An 18,782-nucleotide genomic window follows, 5' to 3' on the forward strand; every position below is an offset into this window, starting at 1 on the left:
TTTGGGGAAATTTTTATTGTTTAAAAATCATAATTGAGGCTTCAAAAAACATACAACCTAACACATGTCCCAGTTCTGGTGCCCCTGGAGGAGAGCGCTCCCCCATCGTGCTGCCCACACCACTAGCCAGGACCCTGCCCTGGGAGGCTGCCCGCCCACCCGCCTGCCCCCGTGTGCTAAGTCACCGGCTGAGGAGGGGCCCTGGGATGAGGTGGGGTGACCGGCTCCCTGCACCCCTCACCCCCTGCACATAGCAGTCTGTGTGCCCCACGTGGGAAGAGGAGCCAGTTCCCCGGGCAGGGGACCCCCGTGGGGGAAAGACAGAGCCAGTCCCCACTCACCCCACCCCTCCCCAGCCCCCCAGCTCAAGGGAAGCTGTCGTCGTCATCTTCTGCCATCTCCTTGGCAAACTCCAAGTCCTGCTGCTCCCGCTCTCGCCGCTCCTGGGGAAGAGGGCAGGGGGGCAGGGGCTGAGGACCAGCCGGGGGCTCGTGGTCTGCACCCAGCCCGACCCATCCAGGCTTTCCAGAAACTTCCCCTTCCACCCAAAGCAGAAAGCAGCTTACCTCTGCAGACTCCAAGTCCTTGTTGTAGGATTTGGGAGGAAACCTCATGGCCTGAAGCACAATGGAGAGAGGAGTGAGTGAAGAGGAGGCAGGCATCTGGGCGCCAGGAAATGTACCAGACAGGTGACACTCCCCAGTTTAGTCTGCTGGGGGAGCTAGGCATGGTGACTGACTAAAAAAGAAAATCCAGAGGGACAGACGACCAACCCTCCCAGTCAGGCAGGGAGGCGAACTGGCAGTGAGAAGGAGGAAGAACGGATGGCCTACAGGAGTGGAAGGAAGGGCATTCTAGGCAGAGCCATTCAAGGTGTGAGAGGTTAGGCTGGAGCTCAGTGGGGCCAGCTGGGAGGCGGGGAGAAGCGGGGGAGGGGCTGACGGGAGCGGTCCTGGGGAGTGAGGCTAGAGACACAGGGGGCCAGTCACAAAGGGCCTTTCATGCACAGCATTGGCCTGATTTCAGACAAAGTGATATCCCTGGTCTCCTGGGGGGAGAGACCAGGAAAAACGGTGCCCGACAGTACCAGCACCTGACCCACAAGGGCTTAGGAGCCTTTTGTGGACCAAGATGGTGGTCCTACCCTTTACACAATTCAGACTTTGCTAAGTGCCCCAAGACAGTGATTTCATCCAATCTCTACAACTCTGTGAAGCAGGCAGGGCAGGTAATACCTCACTATCAATCTCACAGATGGAGACATAGAGACTCAGAGAAGGTAAATGACTCAAATTTGGCACCAAATCCAGAACCGTGCACTCTAAACCCCAGTCTGATCCTTCCTGGCAACCAGACCCTTTAAGTCCACAGAGGCGTTGTGGTCCCACAAGCCAAGTCCTTTGCCCCTTCTGGACCGCCAGTGTTTTAGAGACTGGGAGCTGGGCCCCAAACCAAGCCAGTCTTCTCTAGGAGCCTGGGGGTGTGGCAGCGTGCTGCTGCCCAGCTGGCTCTGCAGCTCAGGGCCCCTCACCTTGACAGACATGTTGTGAATATCCAGGCAGAAGGAAATGCGCTGGTGGAAGGCTAACTGGGGCTCGCGGGTGGAATAGATGTCAATCATCTCCTTGGACTGGACGTAGCCCTTCTCGTGGTTGATGCTGGCCTCAATGACGCCATCTCGAATGGCCTGCAGGCCCCAAAGGGAGGAGAAGTCACCACAAAGTCCATCTTCTAAGTCTGAGAACATCCCGTCTCATCTCTTTGTCCTCCCTGATCTCTCCTACATCCATTCGTGCACACACAGACACTCCCTCTGGCTTCACTGGCTTCCTGGCTTCACTGTAAGCTGGGCATGCCACCGCTTTAGCTGTCAACCCCCTCCTGCCCCGCGCCCAAAACACCGCATCTGTGGCCCCCAAACCAGGCCCACCTTGGCAACAATGAACTCTGCATCCTCTGGGCTATCAAGCTGCAGCTTCTGGGCGATGTCCGCCAAGGAGATGCGGGAATAGGAGAGGCTGATCATGCGCACACCTGGGAGGAGGGCCGTGGGGAGGAGAGGCTGGGCACAGACCCTTCACCCGCCCAGGCAGCCACAGCGCTGTCCCAGCCCCAAAGAAGCCAAGTCCTAGTCCTGCTTCCAGGGCTCCCTCAGACCCTGATCCACACTCGTCTTTTTTTTTTAAGTGATCAGGTTACCTTTTCTTTTTTCTAGTTTGGCTGCACTGGGTCTTCGTTACAGCACAAGGGCTTCTCACTGTGGCGTGTGGGCTTAGCTGCCCCGCAGCACGTGGGACCTTTGTTCCCTGACCAGGAACTGAACCCGCGTCCCCTACCCTGGAAGGTAGATTCTGAAGCCCAACCCACACCTGTCTTGATGACGTTGTGCCGCAGTCGGATGATGAGGGTGTAGGTCCCATCTGCTTGGAACTTCTCCCCAAACTGATCCAGGACCTGGTTGAACTTGGCTAGGTTTCCTGTCCTGACAGCTGCGGTGGGGAGAGGAGTGGGTCAGATGCTGCCCGTGGCACATACACCAGAGGGGACACAGTGCCAGGGGGCGGCACACCCTGGGAGGGGACCGGCCTTACCCTGGGTCAGAAGGAAGTAGGGCATGAGTGAGCGCTTGAGGGATGGTTGACGGAACTGCAGCCGGTCTGGGATCTCCCCCAGCAGCAACTCCACCACAATCAGAAGCTTGTGCACCTGGAAGGCAGTGGGCAGGGAGCCCCACAGGGTGGGAGGAGAGAACCAAGGGGGCTTCAACTCAGCCAGACACACTGGACAAGAAGGACAGCGGCACTGGACTGGGCCCATGGAGGGGAAAAAACCCTCAAGCTGTGCTGCATGTGGAACCAAAGCTCTGCCTTGGGGTCTGACCCTTTGACTACACCGGGCCTCAGCTTCATTTCACTTGGCCAGTCAGTGCACAAAGCTCCAAAATGGCAAAGCTCCAAATTACAGGCTGGATGGGCAGGTTCTATGGCTCAGAACCAGTGAGGAAGCAGGGCCCAGAGGCCTCGGGGATGGGATGCAAGTCAGCCTAAGATGCTGGTTACGGAGGTGAACCATATGTAAACTAGTCACATGGGTAGAGGAAGAAGCCCAGCAAAGGGCCTGCAGAGCCTTGGTGAATGAGCTGGGTATGAAGGACAGGGTTGCCTGGGAAACCGGGCCCCTCCTCCTGATGCAGCACCCTGCAAGGGAGACTGGGAGGAGGGGACAACTTCCCCCACAAGCAGGAGGGACAGGAGCACAGAGAGCTAAACCGTGGGCAAGCAAGTGTCACAAAGGAGGCCAGCGGTTAAAAATGGGGTGGGTGATGGTGCCCACACCTGGGCAAGGAGGGTCCTGCCTTCCGGGGTGGTCCCCTCGCTCACCACTGCCCTGTCCCTCTGCGTACTCCATGAGTGAGGGGAAAGCCATGGTGATGGCAGAAATTAGCATGAGCTCTGAGGATTCTTTTAAGCAATGGCAGACTGGTACTTTTTTGGCCACACCTTACAGCATGCAGGATCTGAATTCCCTGACCAGGGACAGAACCGGTGCCCCCTGCACTGGGAGCACGGAGTCTTAACCACTGGATCATGAGGGAAGTCCCAAGCCTTGAGGATTCTGATGAAGCAGAAAAAGGAGGGAGAATGCCTCAGCTAAGGGGACAGGTTGGAGAAGAGGCCAGTGTACTTGAGGGAGTGGGAGGGCTGTCAGGTGAGATGCCTGGGGCATGTCTCGGGACACCCAGTTCTGAGTGCCAGGCTGAGTTCTGAGCTCGGAGACAGAATGCTAGTCTTTACTTGCCAGCTAGAAATGTCGAGTCTCTGGATTCCTCCTCCCTAGAACGGGTGTAATAACAGTAATACTACCTGAACTACCTGATCCACAAGACCCACAGTACTTTACTGGGTAAGAAATGGGAAAAATGTGAGCTTCCTGGACCAGGCAGACTGGCCAGGACCTCCACCGAGTCAGGCAGGGGAAGCTGGGCTGGCGGAGGGGAGGATGGTGACCAGCAGTGTTGGTGGCTCGAACAAGGGCACGGGCAACATCAGAGAGGAGATGACTACCAAAGCCGTCAGGGAAGTCAACAGGCGACTCAGTGATGGGGAAGGTGGGGACAAGTCCAAGATGACCCAAGGCTTCTATGCAGATCAGGAGAGCAAGAAGGACTGTAAAGGGCACACAAGCGGGTCTGGACAAGGTAAGCGTGAGGAGCCAGCAAGTATCTTAATGGAGATGTTTGTTGAGAAGTGGAATTTGCAGGTCTGGGTTCGTGAGAGGGCTCAAAACTTGTATTATGAGCTGAACTGTGAACCCCAGATTTTTATGGTGAAGCCCTAACCCCTGACTACCCCAGAATGTGACTGGATTTGGAGCTAGAATCTTTAAAGAGAATTATGAAGGGAATATGAAGTCATGTGAGTGGGCCCTTATCCAGTTATGATTGGGGTCCTTACAAGAAGGATTAGAGATACAGATATGCATAGAAGGAAGACCATTTGGAGACAGCAGAAGATGGACAACTCCAAGCAAAAGAGAAGCCCCCAGAACAACTCAGCCACACTAACATCCTGAATTTGGACTTCTCACCTCCAGAAATAGAACAAAATAAATTTCTGCTGCTTAAGCCAGCCAGTCTTGCTACAGCAACCAGGCAGATTAAGACAGATTAATGGACTTTGGTGACGCATTGTGGAGGTGAGAGCTAAGCTGTGAAAGCAAATGAGATCCCCCAAGACGAGAACGTGGAACAGTTATGGACAGTACACCTTCAGCCTGCTCTGCTTTAGATGCCACGTTAAAGTCCAGGTCTGTCTCAAACCATTCTCACGCTCCCCGTTTTTACTTAAAGCCGGCTCTCCACTGGGGCTCTCTAGCCCATCCCGCCTACCTCTCCCCAGGCCTTGGCTCGTCACCTCTCTGCTTCAGCCTCTCTGGGTGGGAAGTTCCCCTACCTCTGCTTCTTCACCTCTCGAGCAGCCCTTCCACCTCTTTCCTGGCCCCTTCACGAACAGTCCATGGGCAAGACCTCACTCCAGCTCCCTCTGCTCCTTCTTGCAACCTGGGTCTACCACAGAAAACTCTGAAACCTTATCCATCCACAGCTAAATCTGGTTTGAAAACACTGCTTTACCCCGTGACACCTCTCCCTGGTGTGCAACACAGCCTATATGTCAATTACGTGCATTTTTACTGATTTTTAGAAGGTTTAGTGTGTGTCCTACATTGTAAGCAATCTCACATTCTGCAATATACCTTATGTGTCTGAAAAACCACCCCTTTCTATGAAAATTCAACCCATCTTTCAAAAACCAGATCAAATATAACTGTTTAAAGATTTCTTTATTTTACCACAACTGAATTCGCCTTTCTCTGAACTGCTGAAATGAAACACACCAGAGCTCCTACCACACTGAGCTCGTCGGTGTACATGCTCATCCTGCTCTCTTTCAAGGGCTAGGAGGTATCTGTGTGTGGGAGCAGTCATCTGTGGCCGGGAAAGCTGGGTCCTAATTCTGGCTGCTCGGCTCTGTGATTTTACACAGCCTTCAAGCCATTCTGCTTCAGGTGTTCTGCATCCATCTCTCTGAGTGCAAATACCATTTCTAATCCTTCTTTTCTATCCCTCACAGTGCCCGGTATCAAGGTCAGCACTCAAGAAATATACCTGGGGACTGACAGCTCTGACATGGCCAAGGTTGACCTCCACCTGAGCCGGCCACCTTAAGGAGGGCCCTGGGTTCCCTGGCCAGACACCACTGCTCCCAAAGGGGCACCTGGGGGACTAGATAAGGAGTCCAGAGCTTATCAACACAAACAAGACCCTTGCATTAAAAAACTATAGGATCTTCTGCGGAGTCAGGAATATTTTAAACCTACCTACCAGGGAGAAGACTGGGGATATATACTGCCAGAGGTGCAGGCAGTGTCTGCCTACGGTGCCCTGAACAACGTTATGTGGAAACAGACACGCGATGCCACCTTTAGGGTGCGAAGACAAAGTAAGGATGCCTTCCTGGCTCCTCAGATGGGGAAACGGCACTAACATGGTATCAGATGAGTAAGGGGGTCAAAGGGGAGAGAGAGCTGCTGCTCACCGTCTGTTTGAAGCCGACAGCTGTGTGCTGAGGGGCCTTCCGAAGGGCGTTGGTCATTGTTCTTCGGGCCTCTGAGTATTCCAGCTGGATGGCTTTGATGCGCCCTGGGTGTGAGAAGAGGAGAGCTGATCAAGACAAGAAGAGCATTATCCAAACCTTGGTCCCCCACAAACCAGAGCGCCTCTTAGGCACCACGGGCACCACATTCTTAGCAAATTTGTGCCGAGTGAGCCTGAGACACCTCCCGGCTGGCGCGGGCCCTGCTCACCTGTGTAGTAGAGGTACCTTGCCCACTCGTTGTTGTTGGCCTGCTCGGGGAACACGGACTTGGACACCAGCTTCTCGGCCTGGTCGTACAGGCTGTAGTGCAGGTAGTTCCGCAGCAGGAGGTTCAGCAGCGTGGCCTGCCCGTCCGTGTCGTGCCGCAGGGTGGCGGTCCGGAGCCGAGCGTGCAAGAAGCTGCAAGGAGAGAAATGAGGTCAAGGCCTCAAATAACAACTCTGAATAGTCAACTAGTAGAGCACCAGTCTGGGTGCACAGAGGATGGAGCTCTGCTTAGAGAACCTGCACTCAGAAGGGGGAGACAGACAACTCTCATGATGAATAAGTGTACCGTGAGGATGACAAAGGGTGGGGGTGGGGGGTGACGCAGAAATCAGGGTAAGTGCGACAGGGGCGAGCAGGACAGGAGGGAGTTGTGGCTTTCAACAGCCCGGTCAGGGCAGGACTCACTGAGAAGGCTACAGTTAAGCACAGGCTTGAAGGACGCAGGGAGGAGGGCACTCTCGGCCAAGGGAGGTGTGCGCCCGTGGAAGAGCGAGGCGTCGGGGAGCGGGGGCCCAGACCCTAGGAGGCCTCAAAAGCTTTCATCAGGAGGGCTCTGGCTTTTCCCCAAGGGGAATGGGGAGCCACCACGGGTTCCAGGCAGAGGAGTGAAAGGCTTTCTAGCCTGTCCTTGTACTTTTTAAAAACAATCTTTTATTTATTTAATATTGGAGCACAGCCAATTAACAATGCTGTGGTAGTTTCAGGTGCAAAACAAAGGGCCTCGGCCACGCCGCCCTCGTACCTCGGACCCGCTGAACAGTCCTCCCTGACGTGCGGTGAGAGGAGGAGCCCAGGGGACAGGACTTAGCGGGCCAGTGGTCATCTCTGTCTCGGCCTCTAGAGCCCTCCCCCAGCTCAGGGCGTGTTAACCGTCACCCCTACTTCCTGCTGGGCCCTTGACATCCCCCAGGCCTCAGCCCTCTGCAAGTCCACAGCTCTGACCGTGCTGCTGACCCCAAGGGCCGCAAGCGAGACCCTTGGCCACTGGTACCTGCGCACCACATCCAGCTTATCCAGGAACTCATAGACCCGGGCGTGATAATAGTAACACTTGGCAGCCACAAGGTCCAAGGCCCGGCGGTTCTGAGTGCTGATCTTCTGCATCAGATCATCAGAAATCTTCTGTGCCTGGGGAGGCAGCCAAAAGAGAGTCAAGCGGCAGTGCTTCAAAATTTAAACATGGAGATACCACGTGAGCCAGCAAGTCCCCTCCTAGGCAGAGGTCCAAGAGAACTGGAAACATGTTCACACGAAAGCTTGCACACCAATGTTTGTATCAGCATTTTTCACAATAACCAGTAAGGGGAACTGGCCCAAGTGCTTATCATCTAATCAATGGTTAAACAAAATGTGGTATATCCATATGATGAAATATTACTCCTCCATAAAAACGAATAGAGTACAGATACACGCTACACCGTGGATAAACCTAGAAAACACTAAGCTACGGAAAGAAGTCAGACACAAAAGGCACATAGTATCCATGGGACACAAAGTAATAACAGATTACTGGGCTGGGGGGAGGGGAGAACAAGGTGTGATTACTAACAGGTATGGTGTTTTTCTTTGTGGGGGGCGGTGAGGGTTGGTGGGGTAGTGATTAAGCTTGTCTGGAATTAGACAGGAGGGCAGTTGTACAACCTTGTGAATATACAAAAAAACCCAATCAAGTGGGTGAATTATAGCTAAAGAGCAACCAATTAAACAAAAACCAACCAGTGGCAAAGCGAGGAAAAAATAAAACAGCAGACTGAGGCCTAAGACCTGTCACCTCCTGGGTGTGCCCCTGGGAGAGAAGCTGAGCCTGCCAGGGCAGCTGCCCCAGCTGGAGGCTGTGTTGGAAGAGTCGTATCCACAATGGAGCCTTTCAGATCCACAGTGAGAGCTACCATTTATTAACATGTTGGGAATGCTGACTTTGTGCGGGTCACTGTGCCAAGTATTTTTTAAATGTATTATTTTTTTAATACTAATGATAAACTTGTGAGAATGGCAGTTCGTCTTATCTTACACATAGCTGGGAGAAATCAATTTGCCTAAGGTACAAATGGGATTTGAAGCCAGGTCTTTCTGCCTCCAAATCTACTCTTTCCAAAGCATCCACTAGCTGGGGACTGTGCCACAGAGAGGTACAGAGTGACCATGGCAGGCCTTTCCTAGGGCCCGAGCAGGAGTTGAGGGGTCTTCCTCGGATGTGGGGCTGGGCGCATTCTCACGTTGGGGAAGAGTCTGGGGGGCAGTGAATGACCAATGATGATCTATTTCTTCACAAGAGGCCATCTCCCCCACTGACCCCACGCACTGCCTGGGGCGCGTGAGTCACACGCTCTGGTCTTGGATACCTCTTTGTAGCGCTTGCTGTTCATCAGGAATATGACCATGAGAAGCTGGAGGTAGGCTTCCACTTCAGGCAGGAGGGGAGCCGACGCAGCTTTTCCTGTTCGGGGACGGAACTGTAAATCGGCTTCTGTGTCCATGGGCTAGGAGAGGACATGAGTTATTGTGGAAGAGCTCAGTCAGATCAATCAACCAGGAATTTCTTAGGCACTCACTATTATTTCAAGAGATTTACTAAGTGCCCACTGTGTGCCAAGATTTTTCTGGGTGCTGGGGATACAAAAATACTGAAGGGAGTCAAAAAGGCTGGCGATAAAATCAATACAGAAAAGGGTTGCAGAAGTATAGCATCCTTATAGAATAGAACGGGGACAGAAAGGACGATGTAAGGACCCCTCAGAGGGCCTACAATATAACTAGAGATTAAACCACCATACCTGGAACCACTGCAAATTCTGTTTAATAAAGTGATATAGTTCTAGAGATGAGATCACGAATAATGAGAAGGGAGTGCCGTGGTGGTCTAGTGGCTGGGAGTCTCGGTTTCACTGCTGTGGCCTGGGTTTACTGCCTGGTCGGGGAATTGAGTTATGCAAGCTGTGTGGCTTGGCCAAAAAAGAATAATGAGACAAAAAAAATTTTTTTTGGTGGTAATAAAGAAATTTGGGGGGAAATTGACATATATATAGTATTTATTTTCAGATCTAGTCACTAAAACTGGAATAATGTGTAACAGATCAAAAAACAATCGTGGTGGGGGAACTTCAGAGATGTACAGGTTAAAAAATATTCCAGGCAGGGCTGGGGGAGGGTGCTTTTCCCCTTTCCCAGACAGTAAAGTCTTACTGTCCACCTCAGGGGATTCCCTGAGTTTTTCATCTATGAAACAGATTGTAAGCATACAGAATTTTGGGGAGATGAAGGTAGCTGAAGGGCCAATGAAGTTTAAGAAGGGGCAGGACTTGAACTGTACCATGGATGATAAGAGAAGTTTTACAGTCAGAAAGGAAAAGGAGAGGTTTCTCCTGGCATGGAGACAACTACCACCAGCAAACTAACGTCATCGACATGCACTCTGCCGCACACTGTTCTAAGAGCTTCCCCGTCTTCCTCAGCAACTGCCCTACAACGTGCCCCCAGAGCTGTTCATCACATACATCAAATCAAGTCCCCCACCACGATTGTTTTTTGATGTTACACATTATTCCAGTTTTAGTGACTAGATCTGAAAATAAATACTATATATATGTCAATTTCCCCCCAAATTTCTTTATTACCACCAAAAAAATTTTTTTTGTCTCATTATTCTTTTTTGGCCAAGCCACACAGTTTGTGTAACTCAATTCCCCGACCAGGCATTAAACCCAGGCCACAGCAGTGAAACCTAGAATCCCCCTAGAGCACAGGGAAGTTAGGCCCAACATCAAATGGTAAAGCTGGGGTTAAAAACTCAACCTTCTCCCAAACCTGGGCTCTTAACCACTGTTCTCTTTTGGGCGGGGCCACACTGCAGGGCATGTGGAATCTTAGTCCCCTGTCCAAGGATCCAACTACAACCCCTGCTGTGGAAGCAGGAGTCTTAACCACTGGGCCACCGGGGAAGTCCCTTAACCACTGTTCTCTACATCCTCCATGGTGAAGCTTCAGAGGCAAAGAGATGGTAGAACCTTCTCCTAGGCCCTGTGTTGGGAGTGGTGGGAAATGAATGTAGTTGGAAGGGTCCTGATTCTCAGATCCTTTTCCTGACTCAGAATACTGACCCTACTGGGCAGAAGGATGGTCCCCCTGTTAGAGGGCAAATGAGGGGGCTGCTTTGCTTCGTGTCTCTGCTGTGGCAGGTAATAAGACAGGTCTCCAGGATGGCACACAGCTACCCAGGGTGGAATGTGTGTCCCTGTGTGTCTCAAGCCAAGCCCACACTCCTGCGCTGGCCTGACTCCACTCACCTCTTCCAGGAAGGGTAGCAAGAAGTCTCGAGTGGCATTGTTGGAAGTGAAGAAGCCGTGCACGGCCTTGTACAGAACGTAGTGGTTGAGGCGGCGGGATGTGGAAGGCAGCATCCGTAGGGCCCGCAGCACAAACCGAGGCTCCTTGCCCGACACTGCCTTCTCCAGCTGTTTCACGTGCTCCTTGATGTCTGAGGAGGACCAGGGGAGGAAAAACGTGAATTGCAACTCCTCCTTCCCCTCCGCCACTCCAGCCAAGCAGTCTTAGGAAGCTGCTTACAAATGTCAGGATGTGGCCAGTCCCCTCTTTTATTCTAACAGGATTGAGCAATACTTATGGATGCCATATGCTGATTTTAAGACATAACCAAGAGACACAGAAAAATAAAGCTGGGTTGGAGAAGAAGTAGAGGGTGACATAAAAAGGAAAAAAACAAAACAAAACAATGAAAAACAAAAACACGTGGGAATTTAGCAGATCTTCAAATAGGAAAATACTTTCCAAATGCAAACAATGGGAGAAATCACGCACATACACACACAAAAGACTTAAAGAACTTCATAGAAAAAGCAAACAAATATGGGGAAGGAAATGGCAACCCACTCCAGTATTCTTGCCTGGAGAATTCCATGGACAGAGGAGCCTGGTGGGCTGCAGTCCATGGGGTCACAGACAGTCGGACACGACTGAGTGACTAACGCGTATATAACACAGATATCCGACAAGGAACTACTGTATACAGCACAGGGAACTGTGCTCAGAATCCTGTGATAACCTACATGAGAAAGAATCTAAAAAAGAAGGAATACATGTGTGTGAATAATCACTTTGCTGTACACCTGAATCTAATGCAACACTGTAAGTCAACTATATGCCAATAAAATTTTTAAAAATAGAAAAAAAAAAAGAAAAAGCAAACAAATAAACAAAATCCTTCTAATAACTGTAGCAAAAGAAAAATATCTGCAACAAATGTGGCCAGAGATGCATATTCAATAAAGAGCTTGTATAAAGGATTAAAATAAATACAAATCAGTATGAATGGTTAATATGAAAGAGGAATGACAAATAGACACGAAAAAGGTTTCATTAGTATTCAAATAACCACAAATGAAAACATTTTTCAATAACCATTCTAACAGTATTTGAAAAATGATAACATACAGAGTACAGGGGTGACCAGGACATTTCTGTTTGCATAATGTAAATCAGTACAGTTTTCCTGGACATATCTAACAAAGACCTTAACAATATTTACCCTCTCAACTCAGGGATCTATACTGAATAAGTAATTATAGAAATAGATCAAATACGTGGGCAGAGATGATGGCTGCAAAGCTATTTATAATGGAGGAAAATGGAAACAAATGTCCAGAAATAAGGAAGCACCATCAATTGGTAGCTTCTCAGTTTCCCTTGTATTCATATTCCTTTGTATTAGAATAGGAGCTGATGCAGTCAACACTATCACATCCTCAAACCACCACCTAGGAGCATAACTTTGCTTATTTCAATGTTTTTGAGCTAGTATCTCATGCAGTTAAGCAGAGAGAAAATCCAATAAATAGTCCTCTCCTACTTGACCCAGAAGTGGGCAATAGCACCAGGGTCACAGTGGGGAGTCTTCACTCTACCCACTCCAAATATGGATAGGATGCTCTAAGTTGGAAAAGTGAAATATAAACTTGGAGAAACAAGAGGAGGTGGAAACTGAGAACAGGCACCAAGGAGAAGAGAAATGGGGGAATTGGTATATAGTTTAGATGGGAGGTGAGTATCAGGAACTTAACAAATGACAACTAAAAAGTTGAAAGTGTATCATGTGTTTAAACTCTTTAGAAACAGAGCAGGAGTAAGGGTTTGAAGGGAGAGAAAAACAAGATAGGATCGTTTGGGCAGTTCAATTAGAGCAACGAGGAAGCAAGATACTAAGCAGAAAGGGCTCTCTTAGCGGAGTTTTCTAAAGGTAGTTAAGACAACAGCAATCATTCTTAAAACACAGGGGTCAGTATTCTGTGTTATCCTTATCCCCCTTCAAAGATAAATACAGACACTGGTTTTTGTAGAAATCAGTCATGCATTGGGGTCACTAGAATCAGTCTGATGAGATATAAGTGGAATAATAAGGTAAGAGGAGAGAACTTAGAAGAGGGAGTCTACGGGCCCGGTGAGACCTAGTTCTAGATGCAATTCCCCGTGGAGGGAGGGTGTGTGAGAAGGGAGAAGGCCAGAGTCTAGAGAAACTGTTCAGTTATCCGGGCCACGGTCGGGAGTGTCAGGGTAGCGGGAGCAGGCACTGGGGGTGATCCCAAGGAACCCCCAAGTCACGGTGGTGGAGGCTACGCTGGGGTCCCAAGGAGAGGCTACATCATCGGGTGCTGTCACCCGTGATCAGGGCACGTCCCCGGCCCAAGCTCTCGTACCCTCCAAGGTGACGGTGTCCAGCTCTCGCTGGGAGTGCTCAGCCGCCGCAGCCGCCGTCTTGCCAGCGGTCTCCCCGGTTGATCCGCCACCTGCCGCCGCCTCCTCTTTCATCTCCACATCCTGGGGGGCCGGGGGCGGCGGTGGTTCTTGTTCCCCTCCGCCGGGCGGCGGCTTCGCCTTGTCCGCGCCGCGGCGCCGCGCCGAGCCCTCCTGCTTCATGGCGCCCGGGGTCGCGGCCTAGTCCGGGGACCGAGGCCGGGGCCTCGCGTAAACCCTCGCACCGGAGACCAGGAACCGAGCCGGGCCTGCACACGAGCGCGGGCTCGCGTCGGGCCGCACGATGACGGAGCAGCTGCAAACCCCTTCCCGGCGCTGGGCCTTCTGGGAAACTACAGGCCGGACTGGTCGATGGCCGAGTCATCAAAGGGGGAAAAAGTCAACCACCGAGACGCATGATGGAGGCGGATCTCCACGGAAGGAGCGGGGAGGAGCTTCTTTGCGTCTGTAAGGCTTGTTTTGGCGTGCTCCACTGTGTTGATTTTCTTGCTTGCTTCTCTCGAGTGCACTTCCGTGAATGTCCACGAGAGGTCCACAAGCGGTCACCTCAGGCTCCAACTGGGTTACTGCGGAGCACCCCACCCCGCGAGGAGTGAGTAGGACCTACCGGAATGCAGGGCGTTTTGACGCCATCAGTTGCTGGGCGGGTTTCATGCTTAAACTCGCTCAGTTTGCCCCCGGCAGGATTCACTTTCGAGATCCACGAGGCTGGTCCTCAACCGTAGCCCGGTTAATCGGGCACGAGAGAAGAAAATAATCTGAGGAGGGTTGTGGAGCTAGGCTGTTGTTCAGTCGCTCGGTCGTGTCCGATTCTTTGCGACCGCATGAACTGCAGCAAGCCAGGCTTCCCTGTTAATCGCTGTCTACTGGAGTTTGCCTGGCGTACTGCTATCCATGGGGTCGAAAAAAGACTCGGACACGACTGAGCAACTGAGCAACAACAAATGTTCATTGAGTCGGTGATGACACCCAAACATCTTATCCTCTGTCGCTTCCTTATCGTGCCCTCAGTCTTTCCCAGCATCAGGGTCTTTTCGTGTTATTCGGCTCCTGGCATCAGGTGGCCAAAGTATTGGCGCTTCAGCTTCAGCATCAGCCCTTCCAATGAATATTCAGGGTTGATTTCCTTTAGAATTGACTGGTTTGATTTCCTTGCTGTACAAGGGACTCTCAAGAGTCTCCTCCAGGACCACAATTGGAAAGTATCAGCTCTGTTGGATTTGAAATAAAACCGAACTGGAGACGACAGAAAACCCTATGGGATTCAGACTTTGTCCGAGTTTGAAAAATAAAAGTGAAAGTCACTGGATTGGTAGCCTTCCCCTTCTCCAGAGGATCTTCCCAACCCAGGGATCGAACCCATGTCTCCCGCATTGCAGGCGGATTCTTTACCAGCTGAGCCACAAGGCAAGTGCATCTGTGTTTAGCTAGGGCTGAAAATAAAGCATAAAATCCGCAGCGGAGGAATGCGGATGGGGAGAGTGTCTATCAGTTCAGTCGCTCAGTCGTTTCCGACTCCTTGCGACAGCATGGACTACAGCACACCAGGCCTCCCTGTCCATCACCAACTCCCGGAATTTACTCAAACTCATGTCCATTGAGTTGGTGATGTCATCCAACCATCTCATCCTCTGTCGCGTCCCCTTCTCCCGCTTCAATCTTTCCCAACATTAGGGTCTTTTCAAATGAGTCGCTTCGTCACATCAGGGGCCAAAGCATTGGAGTTTCCAATGAATATACAGGACTGATTTGCTTTAGGATGGACTGGTTGGATCTCCTTGCAGTCCAAGGGACTCTCAAGAGTCTTCTCCAACACCACAGTTCAAAAGCATCAATTCTTCCGCTCTCAGCTTTCTTTATAGTCCAACTCCCACATTCATACATGACTACTGGAAAAACCATAGCTTTGACTAGACAGACCTTTGCTGGCAAAGTAATGTCTCTGATTTTTAATATGCTGTCCAGGTTGGTCATAACTTTTCTTCCAAGGAGCAAGCGTCTTTTAATTTCATGGCTGCAGTCACCATCTGCAGTGATTTTGGAGCCCCCCAAAATAAAGTCTCTCATTGTTTCCATTGATTCCCCATCTATTTGCCATTAAGTGATGGGACCAGATGCCATGATCTTAGTTTTCTGAATGTTTAGTTTTAAGCCAACTTTTTCACTCTCCTCTTTCACTTTTATCAAGAGGCTCTTTAGTTCTTCTTCATTTTCTGCCATAAGGGTGGTGTCATCTGCATATCTGAGGTTATTGATATTTCTCCCGGCAATCTTGATTCCAGCTTGTGCTTCCTCCAGCCCAGCGTTTCTCATGGTATACTCTGCATATAAATTAAATAAGCAGGGTGACAATATACAGCCTTGACATACTCCTTTCCCGATTTAGAACCAGTCTGTTGTTCCATGTCCAGTTTTAACTGTTGCGTCTTGACCTGCATATAGGTTTCTCAGGAGGCAGGTCACATGGTCTGGTATTCCCATCTCTTTAAGAATTTTCCACAGTTTGTTGTGATCCACACAGTCAAAGGCTTTGGTGTAGTCAATAAAACAGAGGAAGATGTTTTTCTGGACCTCTCTTGATTTTTTGATGATCCAACGGATGTTGGCAATTTGATCTCTGGTTCCTCTACCTTTTCTAAATCCAGCTTGACCATCTGGAAATTCAAGGTACACCTACTGTTGAAGCCTGGCTTGGAGAATTTTGAGCATTACTTTGTTAGCGTGTGAGATGAGTGCAATTGTGTGGTAGTTTGAGCATTCTTTGGCATTGCTTTTCTTTGGGATTAGAATAGAAACTGACCTTTTCCAGTCCTGTGGCCACTGGTGAGTTTTCCAATTTTTCCGGCATATTGAATGCAGCACTTTCACAGCATCATCTTTTAGGATTTGAACTAGCTCAACTGGAATTCCATCACCTCCACTAGCTTTGTTTGTAGTGATGCTTCCTAAGCCCCACTTGACTTCACATTCCAGGATGTCTGGCTCGACAAGAGTGGTGAGTGATCACACCATCGTGATTATCTGGGTCGTGAAGATCTCTTTTGTATAGTTCTTCTGTGTATTCTTGCCACTTCTTAATATCTTCTGCTTCTGTTAGGTCCATACCATTTCTGTCCTTTAATGTGCACATCTTTGCATGAAGTGTTCCCTTGGTATCTCTAATTTTCTTGAAGAGAAGTCTAGTCTTTCCCATTCTATTGTTTTCCTCTATTTCTTTGCATTGATCACTGAGGAAGGCTTTCTTATCTCTCCTTGTTATTTTTTGGAACTCTGCATTCAAATGGGTATATCTTTCCTTTTCTCCTTTGCCTTTTGCTCCTCTTCTTTTCACAGCTATTTGTAAGGTCTCCTCAGACAACCATTTTGCCTTTCTGCATTTCTTTTTCTTGGGGATGGCCTTGGTCACTGCCTCCTGTACAATGTCATGAACATCCATCCATAGTTCTTTAGGCACTCTGCCTATCAGATCTAATCCCTTGAATCTATTTCTCACTTCTACTGTATAATTTTAAGGGATTTGATTTAGGTCATACCTGAGTGGTCTAGTGGTTTTCCCTACTTTTTAAAATTTAAGTCTGAATTTGGCAATAAGGAGTTCATGATCTGAGCCACAGTCAGCTCCCAGTCTTGTTTTTGCTGACTGTATAGAGCTTCTCCATCTTTGGCTGCAAAGAATATAATCAATCTGATTTTGGTATTGACCATCTGATGACGTCCATGTGTAGAGTCTTCTCTTGTGTTGTTGGAAGAGGGTGTTTGCTATGACCAGTTTGTTCTCTTGGCAAAACTCTGTTAGCCTTTGCCCTGCTTCATTCTGTACTCCAAGGCCAAATTTGCCTGTTACTCCAGGTATTTCTTGACTTCCTACTTTTGCATTCCATTCCCCTATAATGGAAAGGACATCTTTTTGGGTGTTAGTTCTAGAAGGTCTTGTAGGTCTTCATAGAACTGTTCAACTTCAGCTTCTTCAGCATTACTGGTCAGGGCATAGACTTGGATTACTGTGATATTGAATGGTCTGCCTTGGAAATGAACAGAGATCATTCTGTCATTTTTGAGATTGCATCCAAGTACTGCATTTCATCTCAGACTTTTTTTCGGGGAGAGTGTATTTGGGTGTAATTACTTCAATGTAATAAAATTTAGGATTCTGGTCTCTATGAGACCCAGGGATAGCATATTTAGGGGGCGGGGTGGTAAAAAAAATCAGCTTCAGAATGTGGCATGCTGGAAGCTCTGCTCTGGGCTGTGGTGTATTGTGAGGCTGGAGGAAACAGAGAGGCTTCAGGGGTCCTTTGGGGAGATGATGTGCATCCAGACAGACACTGTAGTGAAATGGGGAACAGAATACTAGTGCGCTTAAGGAGCACCTGAGTCCCCTAGGGAAAAGAAACTGGATCTGAAACCCCGTCCACTCTTTCAAAGGACTCCTCCGGTGATTCTGCAGGAGTATACAGATTCCAACTTCCTAAGACACAAAAAGCAAAAAACTCCTCTCCTATCTTGGAACTTTTATCTCTTCTGTAAATGGAAGCTTTGCGTTTAGACCAGGTCAGACCCTGCAAGGCAACCTAGCCCTGCTGTAAGGTCCTAGAGGGCAGAGAATGTTTTGACCATATTCTCCTTTATATTTTTACAAAGAGAGGATATTCTTTGTATCCCTCCTTTTATACTATTGGAGTGAAGAGCTAGCTCCTTGTACTAAGTAGTGATTTCCTAAATGGAAAATTGTGTTCTCCAGTTTTAGTGAAAAATGATCAATTCTTCCCGAACTGTACCCTTGCGCTCTAGGGCTGGGAGATTGGATAACAGGACTTTTGAATCATCATTGGAGTAAACTCATTAAAATGTGTTCTTCTTCTTCTTTTTTTTTTTTTTTAATATCTATTTATTTGGCCATGCTGAGTCTTAGTTGAAGCATGCTGGATCTAGTTCCCTGACCAGGGCTGAAACCGGGGCCCCCAGCATTGGGAGCTTGGAGTGCTAGCCATTGGACCACCAGGGAAGCCCCTAAAGCATGTTCTTTATAACACCATATCTGTAACTGTAGGTAGATGAGAATGGCAAAGGAAGAATACAGATGGGCTTTGCTGTTCATCTTTATGAGGTTACCTTTCTGGATAGTTAGAATGTTAGCTCACTTCATTATTAAGTTTACATCACAAGGGAAAAACAATCAAGTTAGCAGATAACTGCCTAGTATGTCCTTGAGCAAGGCCTTGGAGACGCCCCAGCATGGGGGAGGATGGCTTAACACAAAGTTTTTGGCAGTTGGTCTTGAATTCTTGGTGAGTGAGGGAACCAGCCTGGAGAAGGGTGGCTAAGAAGAAGAGTCTGACTCCTGGGGCCAAAAACCTTGGAGAAATTATTCCACCCATAAAACTATGTTAAAAGAGATCAGTGAAAGATGTTAAAACCCAGCTTTAGGCAGAGGAGGCTGGTATAAACCTAGCAGTTTTATGAGACTGAATGTGTATGTTAACCCGTCCACATGCCAATTCTATCCACCTCACTTTCTCCTGCAACCACCCTAATTGAGGGCAGAAGAAGGAAAGGTGGAATGAGAAGATAATATTATATTTTCTTTTTTAAAAT

The 18,782-nt window shown here is 49.2% G+C and overlaps 1 protein-coding gene across 1 annotated transcript; it reads right to left on the reverse strand.

Annotated features, from left to right (window-relative positions):
* Positions 1–13,529, reverse strand: PSMD3 (proteasome 26S subunit, non-ATPase 3). Its single transcript, XM_006068590.4, has 12 exons — positions 13,130–13,529; positions 10,706–10,896; positions 8,765–8,902; positions 7,414–7,550; positions 6,364–6,554; positions 6,096–6,199; positions 2,592–2,706; positions 2,370–2,489; positions 1,931–2,034; positions 1,532–1,687; positions 567–617; positions 1–443 (listed from the first exon to the last, which is right to left on the reverse strand). The coding sequence occupies exons 1-12, from the start codon at positions 13,347–13,349 to the stop codon at positions 366–368; spliced, it is 1,605 nt and encodes a 534-aa protein (XP_006068652.1). The 5' UTR covers positions 13,350–13,529; the 3' UTR covers positions 1–365.
* Positions 13,530–18,782: the final 5,253 nt, after the last annotated feature.

This window comes from Bubalus bubalis, chromosome 3, assembly GCF_019923935.1.
Source record: "Bubalus bubalis isolate 160015118507 breed Murrah chromosome 3, NDDB_SH_1, whole genome shotgun sequence".
NCBI lineage: Eukaryota > Metazoa > Chordata > Mammalia > Artiodactyla > Bovidae > Bubalus > Bubalus bubalis.